Source organism: Arachis hypogaea, chromosome 19 (genome assembly GCF_003086295.3).
Source record: "Arachis hypogaea cultivar Tifrunner chromosome 19, arahy.Tifrunner.gnm2.J5K5, whole genome shotgun sequence".
Taxonomy (NCBI): Eukaryota; Viridiplantae; Streptophyta; class Magnoliopsida; order Fabales; family Fabaceae; genus Arachis; species Arachis hypogaea.
Window position 1 is genome coordinate 63,084,929 of NC_092054.1, and position 8,967 is coordinate 63,093,895.

Below are 8,967 nucleotides of genomic sequence, written 5' to 3' on the forward strand. Positions count from 1 at the left end.
TAATTTGTAATTTCACTAACTTTTTATTTTAATTTCGTGTTATGATTGGATTTTTTTTGTCATCTTTTATTATATTAATTAGTTTTAAAAATATATTTTTTATTTTATATATATAGTAATAATATATGATCAACAAACATTATCATTTTGGACCACTAATAGTTTACATTTATATTTGTAGGTGTTTGCCAACAAAAAAAATATAATTTGCACTTATATTTATCAGAATTTATATACAAATCAATAAAATTTTACTCAAATTTTTTAGAATTTACACACATAAATTGATAAAAATTTATTTGTTTACGAGTGAATAGTCTGTTTTGCCATCTCTATCAAATTATCAATAGCCATGAAAAAACCGCCAATAATAAAAAAAACATGACAAAAGGAGGAAAAATATCTGAATATGTGTGCTCTTTCAATCACTTATTCTTTTACAGCTCCAATTTACCATGTTTTAGCTTATGTACAATAATTACACATAACAAAAAGAATCATGAGATCATATTACTATCATATAATTGACCAGTAATCTATTTTTACAAACATAAAACCCTACCAAAATCTATCCTTGTTAACACTCAAGTACCCTGCCATAACCTTCCCGCCGGTATTCCTCATTCCATCTATGAGGAAGGACCAAGTAGAACCCAATGCTCCAACAAAGAAATCAGAATCCACTGCCATCAAGAAATTGACCAGTGGATAGTTGGTGCTTGTCTCCCTTCCAAGGCTAGCTTCATAGTTTGCCATTGACATGTTTGCCCTCGCTTGGCGCCTCACCTTTGTATAGTGGAAGTTCCAGTGAGGGTATTTTTTGGTCTTCTCAATTACTTCCTGCATCAAATTACATTCTTAATAATTCTTCATTGTATATCAAATAACGTAAAAGCCATACGAGAATAATAGACCGATATTTTAAAGATTTGAACTCCTTCAGGCAAGGACGTTACCCATGTGCCAATTCTTAACACTTGTTTGAGTGTTGCGTCTTGTTCGTATGGTTCTTATTGTGTTTGAGTGTTATTATTTTTATTAAAAAAAATTTTATAAAGTTTTGGAAGCCAATATTACACAGCTAATGTTGTAGTCAACATTCAACATAAGAAAAAAAAAATACATTTGAAATTCTTAAAAATAAGAACATCCCAAACTTAAATAAAAGAAATATCCAAAATCCAAACTCAACAAAAGTTTATCTTTGGTAGACTTCATACTATGCTTACTTGACAACTTGCTGTAGCGGTGGCTGAAACTAGTTGCTATTGTTGGTTCCCTAGCACTACCTAAAAAACTTATCTAAAAATTATACTTATTAATGATATATTATCCTTTTTTTAAATATCTAAATCTCAAAAGCAAGGAATTTTCTTTCCTCATTTAGTAGTTAGAAATATGTTTGGAAGGATCTATTATTCGTAGGAAAATAAGTTATATGCTTTTGAAAAAAAAAAAAAAAGAAAGAAAGAAAACTACTTACATTATATTCAAAAATTAAAAGTTCTAGATCCAAACATACGATATCTTCTAGGATTTTAGAATGGCACAAAAAAAATGAGTATGTAAAAATATATAAGAATATTAAAGGGGAGATCAGAAGGTATGCAATAAATGTAGCATAATATACCTGCATCTCAGTGGAGAGCCAAATGTTATTCAGGTTTGGAAAGTGTCTCCTAATCCTATCAGCAAGTTCCATGTATCCTTCAAACTCAACTACCTTCATTTCACATGCTTTGTCGCCCATTCTCACGTGCATGCTTAGGAGAGGCCTAGGAATCCATGGCTTGTGATTGGACCACACATACTCATTTATCTCTGACCTCTCTTTCTCACCACTTTGCTGACCAAACTAGAAACTTAGAAATAACTTCAATTAATACAACTAGCTTGAGGGAAGAAAAAGAAAAAACAGTTTGGTGTGGTAGTAATTAGGTTAGATCTCTTCTCCTCTTTAGGTATTGTTTTGTTCCTATTGGACAACAATGGCGGAGACAGTGGGGCAAGTTTGCTAACAGTTATTCTCAAGAGATTTATTGTGTCTCTATTTTATGAAAATGTTTGGGAGCCAAAGTAACCATAACTCTTGCTCTCTTTTTTTTCATTCATTAGGTGTGTAATTATAGATATTACATATATAAAATTATAGATGTTAAGTTGAATAAGATAACTTTGGATTATTATTGTTTCTCTAGCGTTACTCCTATTTTAAATGGATGGAAATTATCTAAAGTTATTTTGAAATAGAGATAGTTTTCAAGGTTGTCTGTCTCCTTCAAACATGTTTCCCTCCCTACTAACAGTCACCTCTATCTGACTATCTCTAACGTGACCAAACACTACCTTAAGTTCAATAAGAAAAAGGAAATTATATATTAATATAAACTCCAATTATATATATATATATCAAGCGTAATCTTTCACCCTTCAATATTTTCTTTCATATATATATATATATATATATATATATATTACACTTTACAACATAAATTGAGGAAAAAAGTTTTCAAAGGATCGATGATATGTTATCTTGTGTAGGATTTTCGATTATTCTGAGACAATAATTAACAATCACCTTTGGCCAACCTCCAGCAAGACTTTCAATAACCATTTTCGCAGCTATTGTTCCAAAGGCGGCGTGGCGCGCCTCATTTAACAAATTGCATGTGTACTCAGTTGGGAACCTCATTAAGTAGCGAACAGCCTGATGAGCAACAATGTTATGGAAACAAAATTGAGAAATGTTAGGTGATTAATAGCTTTTATCAATATTAACAAAAATTTTTTGGCCAACACCTTATTTTTATACTATTAAAATTTTGTTTAGTGTTTAGAGTTAAGAACTTAATATTTAAGGTTTAGTTAGTTAAAGTGTTGACAAAAAAAATAAATTTTTCTAGTCAGGTAACATTGCTCAACAAAATTTTGATCTCAAACTATTGCCAAAATTAGGATATAGTTTTTTGTTTGTCTATTGATTAAGTACCTGTGCTCTCCACCACCTTCTATCCATTTTTCTATGAGAAACCAGCAGGCTCCCATTGACATCAGTTGTAGGTTGCAAATAACTCCACGGCGCACCCCATTTCCTGCACGATATGTTGGCATCGAAAGAGTAACTTTCAAAGGATCAACATTCTACCAAAAAGTGGCGGTGTCAAATAAAAGAAAACAGAAGAAATGTATATAATTGCAGGCGTAAGAACTTACCTAGGAGTTGGTCCAGCCCATATGTGCTTGGATGTATAACTTTCTTTTATTGTCACAATTCCGTTATTCCGTGCCTCTTCGCTTTTCATCAATTCAAATGCACGCTGCCGGCATTCCTGGGATGTTTCTGGAAAGAAGTAACAACTCCAACTAGACCGCGACGACGCTGAAGATAAAAAAAATGCCATTTACATTATCATCAAAATTCAAATTGGTCTTGTGCTAAGATCATTCATATTGCGAATCTCAAAACTAAATTCAAGATATGTTTGGCTCAAAAATAGATATATACCTTTGCAACCATCATGATCAGCTCTGTTGTAATAGTTCGCAACAAGTACTCTGCCTTCACTGATTGCAATAGCAAGAAGTCCACACATACCGGCAATCTGAGCTCCGATACCAAATCCTGGCAATCTCTCCCAGTCAGCTACAAGGAACTTCACATTCGGGTCTCTGCAGTCTACAGGATGCTGATGAATCCATATATCGCGCTGCACTTTTCTAGTCATTGGATAGTTTTCTTCATCGGATCCTGCAATCTGCAAAATCTTCTATGTAAACAAACTTGGAAGTAATTGCAACATTTCATCTTATTCCTTAAATGCAAAAAATCACCAGCACAATTTTTGTATATTTGGTCGATTAAAGTTATGTCCTAAATGTTTGGAAAGATTTATTCTTTTAATTAGTTAATAATTTAGTGAGAATTTACTATTGCCATTATCATTTCTAAATAAAACTAACTTAAGGTATACTAGAAATGAATATTGGCTATGAAAAAAAAGTAATGCTGCCACACTTGGAAAGTACGCTAAACAAATCTGTTAGCAAAAATGTTTACGCTGAGTCCAAAATATCTTAGAAAACTCTAAGATCATACCCATGGTGGATAAGTCCCCTCTGAAACAGCCTGATACTTAAGTTCTTTAATCTGCTCGATTGACGAAGCAACAGGATGTGTGTCTAAGAACCCCTTCCAACTAGTCCATGGTGGGAAGCTCTCATTCCCCGTACGCTGATCAAGACGGCCGTAGAGCTTTGTCTTCGCCTTGCAATTTTCTAAATGTGGGGCATTAGGAATATCAGGCACATTAACTCCATCTTTCATCAAGTAATTACCACCTCCCCCGGTTTTCGATTTAGTTAGCTCTGCATTCCAAGCTGAATAAAGCAATGACACTCTTTCATCTTCGTCTCCCTCATTATTGCTATTCGATTCAGATAATTGCTCTGCTTGCTTAAGCTTAAAGTCACACTCCGAATGTGTAACTAATGAAACAAAAAACACATTATTCCACCATAAATTTGATTTAATCTATTCATAATAATCAAACTAGTTAATGTAATTACTAAACTAAATCATTGTGATCGGTTTTAGTGACTTGAAGAATTTCCCAAATGTACAGTACTACACATTTTTCTTCCTAATAATATACTCTAGGAAATGCAGTCAAAGTGAAAAAGAGTTGGTATTAGAGTATGCTTAACGTAAAGTAAGAAATTAAAGTACTTAAGATTTCTTCATTCTGAAGCCTACTTAACTCATTGCCATCAATTTCCCTTCATGGATAAACCAAACTTTGAAATAAAGTAACAAATCATTATAAACTTGGTCCTTTTTTCATGAAAGATAAGACAAAATAAAAAGAGGGGACAGAAGAAAAGTAGTTCCCCCTAGTGTTCCTATGCAATCTTTTTTATTACCAAAAAAAACAAGAAAAAAAGAAGATTAAATATTGGAGGTAATTTCTAATCCAGAGATAAATTTTCTTAAATGTCTTTTCTCTGAAAAAAAAAAAAGAAAAAAAAAATGTTCTATTGTCTCAAAATTCATAGTCAATGGTCGATGATAGGCCTCATTTTCACCGTAGTATTACCCATTTGTTATAACGACAATAGTACTCAAAACTTCAAAAGAGTGAAAGAAGAAGAACCACCCTGCATCCACATCCACAATCCCACTTACACAAACAAAATTCAAGATTCAAAATAGCACCATACATACACAACAAAAGGCTTAAACGAAGGAGGCCGCGAATTAGGCTCGGCTCGAGTCAGATTAGTTCAATTCCTACTAAATTTGGAACACAAACGGTTTATATAAGGGAATTTTGACTTACCGATATGATCATGAGAAGTTGAGTTCCCTGAAGATGATGAAGAATCAGAAGCAGCCACTGAGAACAACATGGTTGATGAGAATGAAATTGGACCAAGCTGGAAGGTTCCAAATGAAGTCAAAGCAGCCAAGAACAGAGAAGTGAGGCAAACACCACACAGAAATCCCACCACACAAATTTGGCATGGGAATGAGCTTCCCATCTGAATTGCTTTCTGTGAAACCACTCTCTCAATACTATTGTTGTTGTTATTATTCTTCTGTCCCTCCATTTTCTTCACAGAACCAACAAATTTGAAATTTTATTTTTATTCCAAAAGCAAGAAAAATAGGTTCTTCTGGAATGACACTTTTTGGTTCATGAACTTGTGACTAATCTACAGTTACAAAGGTTTCAACTTGTGAGCCTTTAACTACTCCAAAGGGACACAGAAAATATGAAGAAAAAAAGAAATGAGAATACTAACCTTAAACTCTTGTGTGGGCCATAGCTGTCACCCTTTTGAACTGTTTCCATAAATGTCAAGTTTCAATCATAGTTCATCAAAGTTACACTCATACAGAGAGTCAGAGAAGGACGCATTAATATGAAAAACATGCATTTCAGTGTCTCTGTGTGTGTTTGTGTATGCTTGCTCAACCACAAACAGTAATAGAAGGGAAGAAAACAGTCAAAAACTTGCCAAATTTTGGTAACAAACTTGCAATTCACATAATTTCACGCCATCATAAATATTTCATACCAATAATAGTTAATTTTTTATTTTTAACAGTAAAAAAACATACAGTGATGGAGTAGTGGAAGAAGAAGAAAGTCGAACATTGGGTGAATTATTGGGACCTAATTCACCAAAAATATTCAGAAAATTTTCAAACTTTTTAACTTTGAATTGATTTAGACCTTATCAAGGAAAAGCGTAGTTATAATAATAATAATAATAATAATAATAATAATAATAATAATAATTTAGAATATCAAGAGAGAAGAAGAGACATACACATAAAACATGCAATGAAAGACCAGAAGAAGAAGATTTAATACCCTGAAATTAGATATGATGACAGGTTTACCAGAAAAATCCACCAAAACAGTGACACAGTTATTATTATTATTTTAAAAACTTTTAATATTTATAATTTTCAAAACTCAAAAGGGTAAGTGAATTTGGACTCAAAAGGCCACAACAGAGAGAGAGAGAGAGAGAACAAGTTGAGTTTACCTTTATGGTGTGAGGAACAGAACAAAACACAGACATGGCATGCATTGAGAACATTGCATTATTCATATGGTTGTATGTTGTATTTGTTGATGCATTCAATTTGTCACAACCAAATACCAATGTAGATAAAGCTAACTCATAGAGAGGATTATTATCTTGTGAAGTTGCCACATATATTATTATAGATTCTCCTACATACATGCACATTCACTACTTTGATCTTTCTCTATCTTTGGTCCCCTATTTCTTATTTATATTTCATTAGGTTTCACATAACTTCTAGCTGTACTTGAACCTAAAGCCAAGGGTCAATTAGTTCTTTTACAACAAGTGGGGGCGTTTTTCTAATTATTTTAAAAATATATATTTTTTGTTTTTTAAACATGAGGAACTTTTCAAATTTCCCAAGCGAAAAGAAAGGAATTAGTTCACTTCTTGTGACTTCTTAAATTATTAAATTGTAAATGATAAGTCACCAAAAAAAAAATTGTAAATGATGAACATGAGGTGAGCACGCCAAAAAAGCTTTCCAATCCATTATCCAATAACCATGTTTGCTCTATATATTTATTCAATTAACAAAGAAGTTATGATTAGGGAATAGAAAATTGTATTACTCATTTATTATTAGTATGTCAATGAAGTTTATGTAGACGAACATGACAAGGAATATCTGATGAGTTGGCTCAGCATCAACCTTTTCCTCTTTCCATTGAGGATTGTTTTTCTTTCTTTTTTGTTTTTTGTTTCTATTTAATGTACACTTTAACAAACGCATACATTTTTTTTCAAAAGTGCATAAAATTTAAGCATAGATACAAAATTTTTAGATAGAACTATAAAATTTGGTATAAATAAAAATTATGAAAACGAAAAAAAAAAGAGAAAGACATTTTAAGAAGAAAAGACACCAAAAACAGAAGAAATTTTGTATAAGAAATAGAATATGAAAAAGAAAAAAATAATAAAATGTGTTAAAAGAAAAAGAATAGAATGAAAGATAAAAAAGAAGAATAGAAAAAAATAGAAAAAATTGGAAAAAAATACAGATGTAGCAAAAGAAGTATAAAATGTAAAAAAACAAGAAAAATACAATAGAAGAAAGAAAAATACTAATTTTGTTAGTATATCTTATTCTTTGAGTTCTTAAAATATTTAAAAACTAACTTGAACAATAATTTATTTATTTATTGTTATTTTAAACAATAGACAGGTAGGGCTGTCAAACGGACTAGTCCGGCCCATTTAGGTCCGGCCCATTTAGGCCCGACCCGTTAAGACAGGTGATGCATGTGACATCAAAAGCAAAAGCATTAAAACGATGCAATCAATTTGGCTACTTAGGGTGTGTTTGGAATTAAAGTGAAAAGTTTGTTCGAATGTTTCAAACGCTTTATTTTGATTAAAAAAATTTATAGAACATTTTTTTTATTTGACATTATAAAAAGAATAATATGTTAGAAAATTATTTTAATTTCCTAATTTGTTTGTGGGCAATACATATATTAATTATAATCACAAATTATGCTATTTTAAATTTAATGACTTATATAATGGTGATCTCATTTATTGTTATAAATGCTAAATTGAATAAGTCATGATTACTTTTGATTTAGAATTAAATGAGAATAAAACCGGATATTATCTTTTGTTCCTTAGATATTATCTTTTAGATTTTAGATATATTATCTTTTGGACTTTAGATACTATTTTATTTGGGCTTAAGGGTTTAATTTGTGACATGCTCAAATATAAATAGGCCTTCAGGATTTCGGTCCCCAATATACCAAAAAGTCGCCTTTGTTTCTCTTTCCCCATCAAAAGAGTCACAGTTCAGCCACCTAGGAATACAGAAGGCTTTGGTTGAGGAAGATCGAAAGAACCACAAGATCCAAATCCTTCCATCAATTTCTGATTTTTTATGAGTAAAGGTACGCTTCCGCATTATGATATATTTTGGTGATTCAATATGGATGATCTGAGTTATTGAAATTAATTTATTCCAACAAGTGGTATCAGAGTCATCCATAATTTAGTCATCAAAATTATCTCCTTTTTTTTATCAATATATGTACAGATGCGTTATTTACATTACATATAAAAATGCGGCACGCTTGGCGAAATTGTTTCCATAAAGTGCATCGTGCGTCTGGTGTGGGAAATTGTGATTACACTTTTCACAACTCCGCACAACTAACCAGCAAGTGCATTGGGTCGTCCAAGTAATACCTTACGTGAGTAAGGGTCGATCCCACGGAGATTGTCGGCTTGAAGCAAGCTATGGTTATCTTGTAAATCTTAGTTAGGAGATTAATAAGAAAATGATTTTGTTTATGAAAAATAAATGACATGAAATAAATAGTACTTGTTATTCAGTAATGAGAAATAGGATGAGGTTCTGGAGATGCTCTG

General features: G+C 31.9%; 1 protein-coding gene across 4 annotated transcripts; it reads right to left on the minus strand.

Moving 5' to 3' along the window:
- Positions 1–400: 400 nt before the first annotated feature.
- LOC112776023 (uncharacterized) lies at positions 401–6,818 on the minus strand. Of its 4 annotated transcripts, none has more exons than XM_025819975.3 (10): positions 6,556–6,818; positions 5,803–5,842; positions 5,337–5,712; positions 4,097–4,485; positions 3,506–3,755; positions 3,214–3,379; positions 2,990–3,092; positions 2,579–2,707; positions 1,631–1,855; positions 401–840 (listed from the first exon to the last, which is right to left on the minus strand). In XM_025819975.3, exons 3-10 carry the CDS (start codon positions 5,605–5,607, stop codon positions 559–561), a joined length of 1,815 nt encoding a protein of 604 aa, XP_025675760.1. In that variant the 5' UTR covers positions 5,608–5,712; positions 5,803–5,842; positions 6,556–6,818; the 3' UTR covers positions 401–558. The 4 variants fall into 4 exon arrangements, with proteins under 4 accessions (XP_025675760.1, XP_029151432.1, XP_025675759.1 ...); XM_029295599.2 differs by lacking the exon at positions 6,556–6,818 and adding an exon at positions 6,378–6,432; XM_025819974.2 differs by lacking the exon at positions 6,556–6,818 and adding an exon at positions 6,334–6,373.
- Positions 6,819–8,967: the final 2,149 nt, after the last annotated feature.

Bases quoted from the DNA above. Each gene is read 5' to 3' on its own strand.
- LOC112776023 (XM_025819975.3), bottom strand. From the start codon at position 5,607: ATGGAGGGACAGAAGAATAATAACAACAACAATAGTATTGAGAGAGTG. The intron at 4,486-5,336 runs GTAAGTCAAAAT...TTGTTTCATTAG, and splicing joins AACTTCTCATGATCATATCG to TTACACATTCGGAGTGTGAC. The intron at 2,708-2,989 runs GTACTTAATCAA...GTTGCTCATCAG, and splicing joins GAAGGTGGTGGAGAGCACAG to GCTGTTCGCTACTTAATGAG.